The 14,388-nt window shown below is 47.3% G+C and overlaps 1 protein-coding gene across 1 annotated transcript in view; it reads left to right on the forward strand.

Annotated features, from left to right (window-relative positions):
• The first annotated feature begins 13,148 nt into the window (after positions 1–13,148).
• The window catches only part of Efcab6 (EF-hand calcium binding domain 6), a 205,876-nt gene continuing 204,636 nt past the window's right edge, over positions 13,149–14,388 (forward strand). Inside the window, 1 exon segment of the mRNA XM_029569164.1 lies at positions 13,149–13,197. Coding sequence (XP_029425024.1) covers positions 13,189–13,197 — 9 coding nt within the window. The 5' untranslated portion in view covers positions 13,149–13,188.

Genomic DNA, 14,388 nt, shown 5'->3' on the forward strand with positions numbered 1-14,388 from the left:
AAGGACTGTGGGGTTAAGATTGTACTGTCTTACATTGTGATATTAATGTTAACATTATATCTTGGGGACAAGAAGTGGAAAGGTTATGGATTAATAGTGATATGTTTGTGTGTCAAGTTAACAAGGGGTCAATTGTGCTGGATAGCTTTAGTGTCAACTTGATACACCTGGGTTGAGGGAGCTTCAGTTGGGGGATTGCCTCTATTGGACTGGCCTGTGGCCATGTCTGAGGGGCATCTTCATGATGAGTGATGTGGGAGGGCCCAGCCCACTGTGGGTGGTGCCATCCCTGCGCAGGGGTGCCTGTGTTACACAAGAAAGCAGGCTGAGCAGGGGCTAGGGGAGCAAGCCAGTAAGCAGCACACCTCCATGGCCTGTGCTCCAGCTCCTGCTTCCAGGTTCCTGCCCTGAGTTCCTACCTTAGACTCCCTGATGAACTGCAACCTGGGAGTTGTGAGCTGAATAAACCCTTTCCTCCCCAAGTTGGTATTGGTCAAAGTATTTTGTCACAGAAATGAAGAAACAAACTAAGACAGTTATCTAGGGCTGGCGAGATGTCTCAGCATGTCTCTGCCAAGCCTAATGATCTGAGTTCAATCCCTGGGACCCACATTGTGGGAGGAGAAAACTGAGTCCCTGAAAGTTGTTCTCTGACTCCACATGTGCATTGTGGCATGCATGCGAGTGCACATACACACACTAATAAACGTAAGAATAATTAAATATTGGTACCTATAGATACAGACTTCCGTGTAAAGGTTGCTTCAGGCACCCCGTAAGTGCCGGCGACTGCTCCTTGACATCCCCATGTAACAGCGTTGCTACAGTTCTTGTGATTTCTTTTCTTTGACCTGTTGGTTATTTAAGAGCATGTTATTTTCTACATAGTTGTGAATTATCCAATTTTCTTCTCTTTCTGACTTTTAATTTCTTTTCACTGTGGTTTAAAATCATATTTTGATGATTTCAATCATTTTAAATTTATTGAGGCTCGTTTTATGTTCTACCATATGGTGTAGCGAGAGAATGTTCCTATTTGTATTTTAGAATAATCTGTATTCCGAAGGGCAGACATGTGCTTAGGTGTCTGCTGGTGTGTTGGTTCTTCAGTGGTTTTGGGTCTTTGGTTTTCTTATCTTCTGGCTTCTGCTAGCCATTAGTAGCAGGTCTCCAGCCAGTCTTGTGGAGCCGGCTGCATCTCCTGGTTGTGTGAGGTCTTCCTCCTGTCAGTCAGGGCTCTGTTCTCCGTGTACCCTTGTGTATCTTCCCTTCTTCCTCCATAACAATCCTGCTTCATTTGTACAGCTTGGAGTCTTTGGCCTCTGTCATCTTTCCTTATTTCTGAAAGATTTCTTTAACTGTTTTTATAGTCAGGTCTAGTGGTGATCAGTTCTCCCAATTTTCATTTGACAGAGGAAGCCTTCGTTTCTCCTTTATTTTTATGCTGGATATGGAATCCTAGGCCATGTTTTTGTTCTTTCCACATGTAAAAATATTTCCAAGAACTCTTTTCTTGTTTGCTTGGCTTCTGTGTGGACTGCATTTTCAGACCTACTTTATTTTCAATTGTGCATATGTGTGGGTATGTGCATGAGTGCAGGTGCCCTTGGGGGTTCTCAGAGGCCCTGCAGCTGGAGTTACATGATTGTGACCTGCCCGGTGTGAGTACTGGGAACCGAACTCGGGTCCTCTGCAAGAGCAGCAAGCGCTCTTAACCATTGAGCCATCTCTCCCACCCTGGACCACACTCTTGTTTATGTCTCAAAATCTTGTGTTGAAACCGGTCCTTTTAAAGACTACAGATGTGCTGCTTTCGACCTCATGTTTACACCCCTTTCCAAGTTTTGTTGTTTGTGGTTTTCTGGTTTGTAAATTAACCTTGTGAGGTCAGAGCTCTGACACATGCAGCCACTGAAGTCTCTGGTTGGTTAGCCTAGTGGCCAGCGTGTGATTGGACATTCTCAAAATGCATGGGAGCCGAAAGTCTCCCAGGCCTTGCTGAAGGGCACTTCTCGTGTGTCTGTGAATATGTGTGTATGTGTTTGTGCATGTCTGTGTGTGTTCATATGTGTGCATGTGTGCCTATGTGTGTTTGTGCATATGTATACATGTTCATATGTGTGTGCATGTGTGTGCTCATGGGTGTGTGAGTGTGTGTGTGTGTGTGTGTGTGTGAGTGTACACTCCTTCACCTCCAAGCCAGGTGTTCACATTTGGCCTTGTCCTTCCTTCCCTGACTGTGCAGAGCCCTAGGGTGCACGTGGCCCTGGGGTACCCATAGCCCTGTGCAGGTGGTCCTGGGGTACTCGTAGCCCTGTGTGTGTGGCTCTGGGGTATCCACAGATTCCCAGGAGTATGTGGAAACTCCAAAGCCCCAGATTTTCCCTTTAAGTTTTTGCTTAGCAGTTATTTTCCCATTGTCCACTCGTGTATTCAGGCAGCTGTGCTTAAATGTATTTTATGTTGGGTGTGGTGGTGCTCACCTTTAATTCCAGCACTCAGGAGGCAGAGGCAGGCGGATCTTGGTAAGTTCAAGGCCAGCCTGGTCTACATAGCCAGTTCCAGGTCAATTGGGGCTACAGGGAGACTCTGTCTCAAAAAAATTTTTTTTAAATTGCATTTATTTATATATGCGTGTGGACAAGTGCCATGGTGTATGTGTGGAGGTCAGAGGGCAATTTACAGGTGTCACTCTCTCTCCTTCCACTCTGTGGGTCCTGGGGATTGAGCTCAGGCCATCGTGCTTGACAGCAGGTGCCTTTACCCACTGAGCCATCTCCCTGGCCCTGACATCTGGTCTTTTTCATGAATGAAATGCTCCCCCAATTGCTGGGGCCTTTGGTGCATTTTCACTCTGCAGATACTTTCTGCAAGGTTCTCCTGGGTGCTGTGGAGGAAAGCTTTCAGAATTCTTATTCCCCAGTTTTTGCTGTTGTCTTTGTTTACAGTGAGGCTGTTTGTGAGCACTCAGAGAACCTACACGCTATGTAGCCCCAGCTGGCCTGGAACTCGCTATTTAGACCAGACTGGCCTCTGTCTCACAGAGATCTGCCTGCCTCTGCCTCCTGAGTGCTGGGAATAAAAGCAAACAAGCCTTTTTAAAAAATGTATTTTTATTTATTCTTTGAGAATTTTTTATATGTATATAATGTATTTTGATCATATGTGTCCACTTCCAACTCCTTGCTCACACATCCCACCACATCTCCCTCCCAATTCCTGTCCTCATTCTAACCCACTGAGTCTAATTAGCACTTACAGTTGTGCATGAGTGTGGGGCTGTCCACTGAAACATGGGAAACCTACCAGGGGCCACAGCTCTGAAGAAAACTGACTCTCCTTCCCCGTTGACCACCAGGAGCTCCTCAGTTCAGGGCAGGGCTTTGTGAACCCCTCCATGCTGGAACTTTGACTGGCCTGGGTCCATGTACTATGAGTTCTGAAGGACCTCAGATGCCAACCCAGACTTCTATACCCAGCAAAACTGTCACCACTGAAGCCCAGACCCAAACTTCCTCTAATAAAAGCAGGTTAAAGGAGCCTATGACCAGCAAGCCCATCCTACAGACGGTTCTGGAAGGAATACTTCTGACTCACGAGAGGGATCAGTGTATCCAAGAGGCAACAGAAAAATAACAGCAATGTTTAGGTCAGTGGCTAAGCAAAGATGAAGAGAAACATGAACATGTTCTAGTTGGTTTCTTGTGCTGACTGATCAAAACCAACTTGAGGAGGAAAGGGTTTATTTTAGCTTAGAGCTTTCCATCCATCCTTGAGGGAAGCCAGGGTAGGAACTCAAGGCAGGTGCCTGAAGACAGGAGCTGAAGCAGAGACTATGGAGGAATGCTGCTTACTGGCTTGCTCACCTATCTTTGTTTTTTAAAATTATTATTATTTTAATTTTATGTGTATTAATGTATTGCCTTGTATGTATGTAAGTGCACATGGCCATGTTCAGTGCCTGCGGAGGTCAGAAAAGGGCATCGGATCCCCTGGAACTGGAGTTACAGATAGTCGTTAGCTGCTATGTAGGTGCTGAGAACTGAACCTGGGTCCTCTGCAAGAGTAGCCAGTGTTATTAACTGCTGAACCATCTCTCTAGCTCCTCATCTACCTTTTTTATACAGCTCAGGCCACTTGCCCAGGGATGGCATCACCCACATTGGGCTGGGCCCTCTTACATCAATTAGCAATTAAGAAAATGCCCCACATATATGGCCACAGGCCAATTTGATGGAGGGAATCTCTCAGTTGAGATTCCTTCTCTCCAAGTATAGTCTAGGTTTATGTCAAGTTGACAAATACTGTGAGAGCTGTTCAAAGAAAAAGACCCTCTTTCCCCATTTCTAGACGTTCTTAGGATCTGTTGAAAACAGTCTCAAACCATGACTCTGGCTCCTCATAGGAACAGACTCTACTGCTCGGGCAGGCAGGCCGTGCTCTGTCCTTTCAGGGAGAAGAGCTAGGAAGTCAGCCATGTTGACATGCATGAAAATGATGTGATCTTCTCTCTTTTCCCTCACAGGGATTTAATGCAAAAAATGGCGATTCTACCAGACTGGCACAGTTTGTACCCTACCACCTGAAAGCTGACATGTTTCAGACCCCACTCTTCGCCCTGCAGAGGTTATTTAAAGACTGGTTCCCAAGACACAGGCAGACCCTCTTCTTCAGGTGCGTATCTACGAGCAGTTAAAATACTCTCAGCAAATACTGGTTATTTATGCGGGCTCGGTTCAGATTTAGCTCTCACAGCAATGCCCTGAATCAGCTCCGACAGCATTCCTGTATGAAGAAATGCAGACACTGATGGGTCAAGACACTCATTAAGAGTAATGCACAGGTTTAAAGTGGATGGGTCAAGATTTGAACCCAGGTGGTATGATTCTGGAATCCAAGGGTATAGCTGTGGTATTACAGGTATATGACTAGTGTTACACAATTGACCAGAAAAATGAAACACCAAGTACTGAAGGTTCCCATGAACTACTACCCTGAGCTTTCTAGATTTTCTGCTTAGTTGTCTCTAGTTCCTTGGTTTGAGTTTTACATTTGGGTCAAGTTCGTGTTTTTGTGAAGGGTTTAAGGTCTACATCTAGGTGGTCTTCTTCCTCCTTCTCCTCCTCCTCCTTTTATTTTTGAGCCCAGTTTTCCCTGTTGCGCCAGCTGGCCTGGGCCTGGCTATGTAGACTAGGCTGGCCTTGAACTCCCAGAAGTCTGCCTGCCTCTGCCTCCTGAGTGCTGGGATTAAAGGCTACGCCACCGTACCCTGCCCTTTTACTTTTCTTTTCTTTTCTTTCTTTTTTTTTTTTGAGACAGGGTCTCATGTAGTCCAAGCTGGCCTCCAGCTTGCTTACATAGACAAGGATGACCTTGGACTTCTGAGCCTCCTGCCTCCACCCTCAAATGCTATGATTATAGACATGTACCACCATGCTTAGTTTATAAGGTACTCAGGGTGAACCCAGGGCCTTACATGCTAGGTAAGCACTTTACAAACTGAGTCACCTTGCCCCATCCCCAGATCCATTTTTTCAAACATGGATGTTGACTTGCTTCAGGCCCATTTGTTAACATGTTACCCTCTCCCTCATTGCTTTAGACTCCTTTATTTTGACTGCTGTTTGACATCCCATCATATGCCTTATAGTAGTTTGTTCCCCTCCCCTTTGGGTTGCTTCTGTATTGTGTAAGGTCTCTCTCTTTCCTCGTGGGTTGTTGGCCACCGGTCCACGAGGACAAAGGGAGCAGAAACAACGAACGGGGTCAGGATGGCCAGTGAGCACTGACGGAAGAAAGCCCTTCTGGGGAGGCAGGTTCAGTGATGCAAACAGCTCCGTTTATTCAGTGGGATGTTAGGGAAAATACAGTGTGGAGGCAGCAGCCAATGCTTCAGCTGATAGGTTACATGTGGCAGTGGGCTCCTATGGGCAATGCCTAATTATCATATAGAAAAAACCTGGGGGTAGTTTTTACTCCAGGTAACTATGCCAAAGGTCATGTTTTAAATGAGGCCAAGCATCCATGCTTGGCAGCACTTTCCAGGTAAGTCAGGCAGGAAGCCCCTGCTGAGAAAGGAGCCAACCTTAACAGCAGGGTTCCCCAACAGTATTGGGGCAATTATGGATGAACATGTTACAGACAAATATCTGCAGCCTGGTTGTTGTGGGGATGCGTTTTTAAGACATTCGGATCTTCATTCAGTTTTAAAGGCAACAAAAGGTGACCTAATGTTCCCTCAAATTGTACGTCTTTAAATGTCCCTCCACATGAGCTACTCTTTGTTGCTGTGATAAAGCACCATGGCCAAAAGTGACTTATGGAAGAGTTTATTTTGGCTTTCAGTTCCAGAGGGGAAGTCCATCATGGTGGGGGAGGCATGGCAGCAGGCGGCCAGAGCAGGAAGCTGAGAGCTCACATCTTCAACTGCAGAGAGGAAGCAGAGAGGGAACTAGATGTGGGGAGAGGCTAACTGTTCATACCTGCCCCAGTGATGTGCTTCCCCTAGCAAGGCTCCACTTCCTAAAGATCCCATTACCTTTGCCAATGGCACTACCGACTGGAGACCAGGTGTTCAGAATATGAGCCTGTGGGGACATTGCTCAGTCAAACCACCACACACACATTTCCTCTTTAGTTCCTCTTTAATTTGTTCCTTGTTTACAAACATGTTTTGAACTCTAATTTGTGATATGTGCTGAGAACCTGGGGGGCGGTGTTGATGAAACGCCAGCCCTGTAGCTTTCAGGAACTCAGACAGCAGCGGCTCAACCAGGGCAGGGTGGGGTTTGGAAGTATGAGCGGGGGACTGTGAAGGAGAGTGGTCTGCCATACTAGTAGGAAATGTGAGGCAGAAATCACACTGGACAGGTGTTATGTACAATCAGTGAGACCTCACTCACCTGATCCTCTTCATTTAAGTAGAGAGTCTGGGGAACACAGACTATATTTCTTTTTTAAAAAATATTTTATTTATTGTTTATTATTTTATGTGTATGAGTATATTGCCTGTGTGTATGTAAGTGCACCCATGTTGTGCAAATCCCACAGAGGTCAGAAGAGGGCATTGGATCCCTGGAACTGGAGTTACAGACAGTTGTTAGCCACCATGTGGATGCTGAGAATTGAACCCAGGTTTTCTGCAAGAGCAGCCAGTGCTCTTAACTGCAGAGCTATCTCTCTAGCCCCCAGGCTGTATTTCTAATGGCCACCTGTCTACTCTAACTCAGGGATCTGTTGCTAAGGAGGAAGAGAATGGACAGCAGAGCCTAACTCAGCAGTTTCTGACACACAAAAATATGTAGTAAAATACAGAGCCACCCCAGCTCCAGGGCAGTGCTTCTACAGAGCAGTGTGGGCATGCCCCAGCACAGGCCGAACCCCTGATAGGGCAAAGAAGACCAGCATGAAGGGGTTTCCTGGAGTCAAGGCATCTGTCTCCCAGAGCCCTTGAGTACTACCACAAGACCCTCTGGATGCCTGTACACACGCCCCCCCCCCAACATAACAGGTCCCTATTGCCGAGTTTCCTAATGGAACATTGTCTCTTAGGATCTTGTCCACTTTCAGAAGTGGTGGGTTTCCATGGTGGGTTTGTTTGTTTGTTTGTTTTTGAGACAAGGTCTCACTATGTAGCCCTGACTGGCCTGGAACTTGCTATGTAGATCAAGCTGGCTTTGAATTCACAGAGGTCTGCCTGCCTCTGTCTCCATGCCTCGCCTCATGGTAGTTTTAATTTCTTTTTTTTAAAAAAAGTATATATTTGTGTGCATGTGTGTGTGTATGCGTGTATGTTTTGTATATGTGTCAGAGAGAGAGAGAGAGAGAGAGAGAGAGAGAGAGAGAGAGAGAGTCAGGGTATGTGTGAGCCATGGCGTGTGGAGGTCAGAGACAGCCCTGGGTCCTGGTCCTCACCTTCCACCTTGTTTGAGGCTGGGTCTCTTGTTCCCCACCTCACACATTGAGCCAGCTGGTCGAGAGCCTCTGGGGTTCTCCTGTCTCCTCCCGTCTCACCACAGGCACTCTGGGATCGTGAATATGCCACAGCTTCATCCTCTGAGCCATCTCTGCAGCCCTTCAATAAATTTCTCCAGTACTGATCTGCCTGTGAGGTGATCACCCGACCTCCTAAAGGCCCTTTGTCCTAATACTCGGCCTGTGGCACTGTTCTTGGTCCCTATAGGTCTTCATGTCCATTATGGAAGAAGGGTCTGGATCTCCTTTTCCAAACCCTGCCCACCCCCCAGCCAACCCATCTGCTAGACCCGGTCAGCTCCAAACCAGCAGAACACGTCTGCCCCTTCCCATGACCTCTTGACATGGTGTCTTCTCTGATCCCCTTCCCTTGTTTCTTGTCCCTTTAGTCCCTTCTCTGTGACACCCCTGGAATGACTTGAAGAAGCACATATTGCTGTTGCTTCTTGTGGACCCCCTTGTTGTCATGCTGTAACATTTTAAATTTATTATTTTTATGTGTGTTAGTGTATTGCCTGCATGTGTGTAAGTGTATTTGTGTCATGCAATGCTTTTGGAGGTCAGAAGAGGGTGGGCGACAGATCCCCTGGAAGAGGAGTTATGGGCTGTTGTTAGTTGCTGTGTGGGTGCTGGGAACCAAACCTGGGACCTCTGCAAGAGCAGCCAGTGCCATCCTGTTGTACTTTAAGAAAACACTAGTCCTTTGCTCAGGTGCTTGAAGCCCACAAGTGACCCTGGCCCATCTTGCTCCCCCCATGCCCTCCACGCTGGTCTCTTTCCAGGACAGACTCAGCTTGTCCACTATCATGCTCTTATAAGCTGCTATAGTCAGAGTTTGGAACTTGGTCACTCTTGCTTTCTGGGTGGCTCATTTCTTCCATTCTGGGCTCAACTCCTAACCTCCTTGGGGTGGGGGTGGGCATCCTGGACATCTAGACCAGCCAAGTGTTGCTGCCCTTGGCTCTGCTGCTCTCTTACTTCCTGGCTGCTCTTGGCATCATTGCCCATTTCCCTGATGGCTGGCTGCCCTGGCCTTGGTCTCTCTTCTCCTCTATAGATGGTAGGCTGTATCTGTCTGCACACTGCAACCTTCTCAGCACCAGGAGCAGCGCTGACCCATGATAAGTGCCCCTCTTTTGACAAGGTCAGTCTTTTCCAGCTCCCCTACCTGCCCCCTTGGCTTGCTTCATGTGCTGCAGGCTGCTGGCTCCCACAAGGCGTCTTTTCCCTCAGCCTCCCTGATCTTTACATTGTGGACTCGACTTTCAAGTGGGCATGCCTGCTTAGATGCACCACTCTGAACTCGGGAGCCCTGCCTTCAGGCTTTCCCTCCTCTGTCCAGGCATTGATTGCAGGGGACAGATGACCTCCCATTCCATAGTCACGCATCTTGCAGCACTACCACTTGCGTGGGTCTGTTTGGACAGGCCTCAGGGACAAGTGGGGAGGCCCAGCCGCTGGGCAGATGTCACCAAGCTTAGCTTACTTCAATGACTGGCAGTTGACCCTGGCTACTGGCTGGTACCTAGGCTGGGCTGGTGTTCAGAATACCTACATGTGGCCTCTCTGTGTGATTTCCTTGCAGCAAGGAGACTGGGCATGAGCACTCAAAAAAGGCCCAGGGAAGGTCACCGTTGCTTCTTTTTCTCACTCGGGTGACTCCAGGTTGACCAAAGACAGAGGTGAAAAATGACTGTGCTTTCCATTCTGAGCCATCAAGAGGATCAGATGGGCAAACTTAAATGCAGGCCGGCAGCTTCTGTGCAGCACTGTCTTTAACCGTGTTTACTAAGCAGCTGTCTCTCCACAGCCACCATCGTTGCCAACCCGATACTGACCTTCTCAGACGTTGAACAGATTTTACTTCAAGAAATTTCCAACAAAAGGATGAACTGAGGAAAGTCTTCCAGCTGCTGGACACGGAGCACAGCTTGGCAGTGACGAAGGGCGAGCTGAGGCGTGCCATCACCACCTTCCTGCTGCCCCTCACCAGGGAGCAGTTCCAGTTTGTGCTCTCAGGTAGGTACCCACCATCACATCCACATGGGGCTCAGCACAAGCAGGGGCCGGCGGAGGAGCAGGGGGCCATACACCTCCCCTCCCGAGCTCTGTATGTCTTCCACAGTTCACCTGAGTTCGGACTGGCTGGGATGACCACAGTCAGCATTCACTGTGTGCAGCAGCGTGCCTGCCATTTTCCTTCTGTTTTTAAGGCTTTCACGTAACAGTATCTGGTCAGTTATATATAAACATATTTTTAAGATTCATTTCATTAATTATTGTATTTTAAAATAGTTTTATTGAGCTTTTGTACATTTCATACAACAGTTCTGAATCAAATTTAGATGGGATGACCACAGTCAGCATTCACTGTGTGCAGCAGCGTGCCTGCCATTTTCCTTCTGTTTTTAAGGCTTTCACGTAACAGTATCTGGTCAGTTATATATAAACATATTTTTAAGATTCATTTCATTAATTATTGTATTTTAAAATAGTTTTATTGAGCTTTTGTACATTTCATACAACAGTTCTGAATCAAATTTAGACTCCTAAGTTTGATTATTTTTATGCTCCCCCCAAACCAGACCTTACATATTCCACCATACATGTTAAGTCCTATCCAGTGAAGCATTTGTACCCGGTGTCCTTTGGTACAAGTTCATCCACTGGAGTCTAGTCAGCCTATCTAGTGATCATAAGTAAGGTCAGTTTGTGTGCATCTGTGTGGGAGAATGTGCATTTGTGAATGCATTGCTCGCAGAGGCCAGAAGAGGGTGTCAGATGCCATGGAGCTGGAATTGCAGGTGGCTGTGGCTGTGGGTGCTGGGAACTGAACTCAGGTCCTCTGCAGGAGCAGTACATGTTCTTAATCACTGACTCGTCTGTCTAACCCTCAATCTGTAGCTTAAACTTAGCCTTACAGCACTTGTTCTTACCTGAAAAGCTACGGCGCCCCATATAATCTAGTGGTTAGGAGTCCTGGTTTCCATCCAGGCAGCGTGGGTTCACCTCCAGGTATGGGAGTGGGCAAGTGATTGCTGTGCAACTCTGAGGACCCAAGTTTGAATGCTCAAATGACACATAAAAATCGGACATAGTGGTGTGTACTCCTACCAGTGGTCTGTAACCCCATCTCTCCCCGTCCTCACACACTCCGTCTCTCCCCATCCTCACACACTCCGTCTCTCCCCATCCTCACACGCTCCGTCTCTCCCTGTCCTCACACACACCTTCTCTCCCCGTCCTCACACACTCCGTCTCTCCCCATCCTCACACGCTCTCCCCGTCCTCACACACTCCGTCTCTCCCCATCCTCACACGCTCCGTCTCTCCCTGTCCTCACACACACCTTCTCTCCCCGTCCTCACACGCTCTCCCCGTCCTCACACGCTCTCCCCGTCCTCACACGCTCCATGCCTCTCGGCGGGCAGCGGTCTGGGAGTCTGCTTCTGTGTGCTTTTTCATGTTGTTTTCTCTTGTTAGCTATATTATAAAACACAAATTATGAAAGTTTACATTGGCCTTTGTCTCTGGAGGCCTGGAAGTCTGAGGTGGTGCTGGCATCTGCTTTGTGTCTTTGAAGCCTTCTTGCAGCATGATGACAACAGAGGGCATCACCTGGTGAGCCAGAGTGTTCGAGTCAGAGAGAGACTGCCCTCGTGCTAGCTGTGTTTTTAACAGCAAGTTATTGTGGTAGAAGGCATATGCCCTAAACTCTCCCTTTTAACATAGAAATCAGTATTATTGGTGCATTCTCTGTATATCACTATGTCACTATGTAATTTACAGAGAAGGTCCTCATCCCCAGGAGAGAGCTTGTACTCCTTAGCAATCACTCCCAGTTTCTCTCTCTACCTTTCTCCGCCTGAGAATGGTTGATCTTGTTGTCATGTAGATGGTGCACATTTCATACAACAGAATCACCGTCTGTGTGTTTCTGTGTGCAATCGCATTCACCAGGCTAACCATGCTGTGCCATGTCAGCACCCAAGTCCTGTTGGAGACTGACCTCTGGCCTCGTGTATACTCTCTAGCACTTTGTTGGCTGATGGCCCTTTGTACCACCCTCTAACACTTGTGAACATTGACACACCAGGGTTTTGAGTAGACAGAGTCACCAACTCTCTCGGGGACCTCCAGAGGGTGGAATGGTTGTCACATGGTCGTGTTTGTGACCTCTCCAGACCATGTATCATGGTAGACGTTGATCATCCATCAGTCTTCTTCTAAACCTGCTTTAACTGACACCTTGTACCAAGTGGAGAGTTAAAATATTATTTCCTGCTGTGTCCTTATAGTCATGACCTAACGTGAATTTGGTTTTGACAATCTTCCCAAGCTAATGAGCTATGCAGGAAGAGTCATACAGGAAACATGAAACACGTATTTGTTCTAGAAAGCGGCATCTGTGTTTAAAAGTCACTGGAAACAGAGATTCTGAGACTTTTTAAAGAGCAGGCCCTGGTTATTTCTCCCAAGTAGCAGGTACATGTCTCTAGGACCTTGAGCCACCGGATCTGTGGACTGATCATAGAGGCCTAGGTCACAGGACATGAGTGGGAGTGACTCTGTGCCTGGGCTGCACGGACTCATGCAGGGTGGTCATGGATTGTGCTCTGCTAGTGGCTAATGGCTCCTTTATCAAACCCTGACAGTTGTCCTGTGTCTGTTTATTTGGTGTGAGCTGGCAAGTGCCTTTCCTTCCTTCCTCTTTTATCTTGTTTTGTGTGTGTGTGTGTGTGTGTGTGTGTGTGTGTGTGTGCATGTGCATGTGTGCATGTATGTGCTAGGCTGTATGCATGTGGAGACCAGAGGACAACTTGTTTCTCTGGCACGGTCCATCTTGATTGTAGAACAGAGCCTCTCATTGGCTGGAAGTCATCAAGTAGACCAGGCTGGCCAGCCCTAGGGATCCACCTGTCCCTACCTCCACAGTGCTGAGGTTGCACACTCATGTCACTGCACCCAACTTCTTTATGTGGGTTCTGGGGATTGAACTCAGGTGCTTGCAAACACTTTGCCGACTGAACAATCCCCAGATCCCCTTTCTGCTTTGTCTTTTCACTGAGGGCATCCTTCTTAAACCACACATTTGACCTGTTCTTACCTGACTTCTGTCATCTTAGGGAAGCTTGGAGGTGCCTGCTCAGATTGTATCTACTGAAAAGCGCCTATCAGGGGTCATGGACATCGATTATAGTTGAAGAGCTACAGATGCATACCGTGAGCCACGTCCCTCCAGCCTCATTTTCTAGTTACACGTTTTAAGTAGGGAAAAGAAATTGATCCCTCGGGGTACACTGACATACGCTTGCTAGGCTCTGAGGCTGCCACTTTAAGGGCTAAGAAAATACCAGCTAGCATGTACAGACTGGGAACCATTCAGCTATGTGGGGTAGTGTGCTCTATGAGCCTGTGTGAGGATTGTTACATTTGTATTGATATAAACTTTTGCTTATTTAAATTCCAGACCCATAACTCTTTTTGAATAATTGCCTTCATTAAAAAATTCAACTTTGCGGGGCTGGAGAGATGGCTCAGTGGTTAAGAACACTGGCTGTCCTTGCAGAAGTCCCGGGTTCATATCCCAGCACACATGATAGCTAACAACTATCCATAACTCCAGTCCCAGGGGATCCAACAGCCTCTTCTGTCCTCCATGGGCATTGCATGACATGGGTGCACTTACCTACATGCAGGCAATACACATATATACATAAAAATAATAAATAAAATATTAGATTCAACTTTGTATTAGAAATAATTCTGAACCTCCTTAAGAATGATACAAACATACCCTACCACACCTGCAAAACACATGATCCTCAGACACCCTCTGCTTTGGGTTGTCTGTTATAAGCTGGAGTCTCTCAGTTTCCGTGTGTGTGTGTGTGTGTGTGTGTGTGTTGTGTCTGTGTGTGTGTGTGTCTGTGTGTCTGCGTGTGTCTCTGTGTATGTGTATGTCTGTATGTGTGTGTGTGTGTGTCTGTGTGTGTGTGTCTGTGTGTGTGTGTCTGTGTGTGTCTGTGTGTCTGTGTGTGTCTCTGTGTGTGTCTGTGTGTCTGTGTGTGTCTCTGTGTGTGTCTGTGTGTCTGTGTGTGTCTGTGTGTCTGTGTGTGTCTGTGTGTCTTTGTGTGTCTGTATGTGTGTGTCTGTGTGTGTCTCTGTGTCTTTGTGTGTCTGTATGTGTGTGTCTGTGTGTGTCTCTGTGTCTTTGTGTGTCTGTATGTGTGTGTCTGTGTGTGTGTGTGTCTGTGTGTGTGTATGTGTCTGTGTGTCTGTGTGTCTCTGTGTCTGTGTGTGTCTGTATGTGTGTATCTGTGTGCATCTCTGTGTCTGTGTGTGTCTGTATGTGTGTGTCTGTGTGTGTGTCTGTGTGTCTGTGTGTGTCTGTGTGTCTGTGTGTGTCTGTGT

Source organism: Nannospalax galili, unplaced genomic scaffold, assembly GCF_000622305.1.
Source record: "Nannospalax galili isolate Female #2095 unplaced genomic scaffold, S.galili_v1.0 scaffold180, whole genome shotgun sequence".
NCBI classification, from domain to species: domain Eukaryota; kingdom Metazoa; phylum Chordata; class Mammalia; order Rodentia; family Spalacidae; genus Nannospalax; species Nannospalax galili.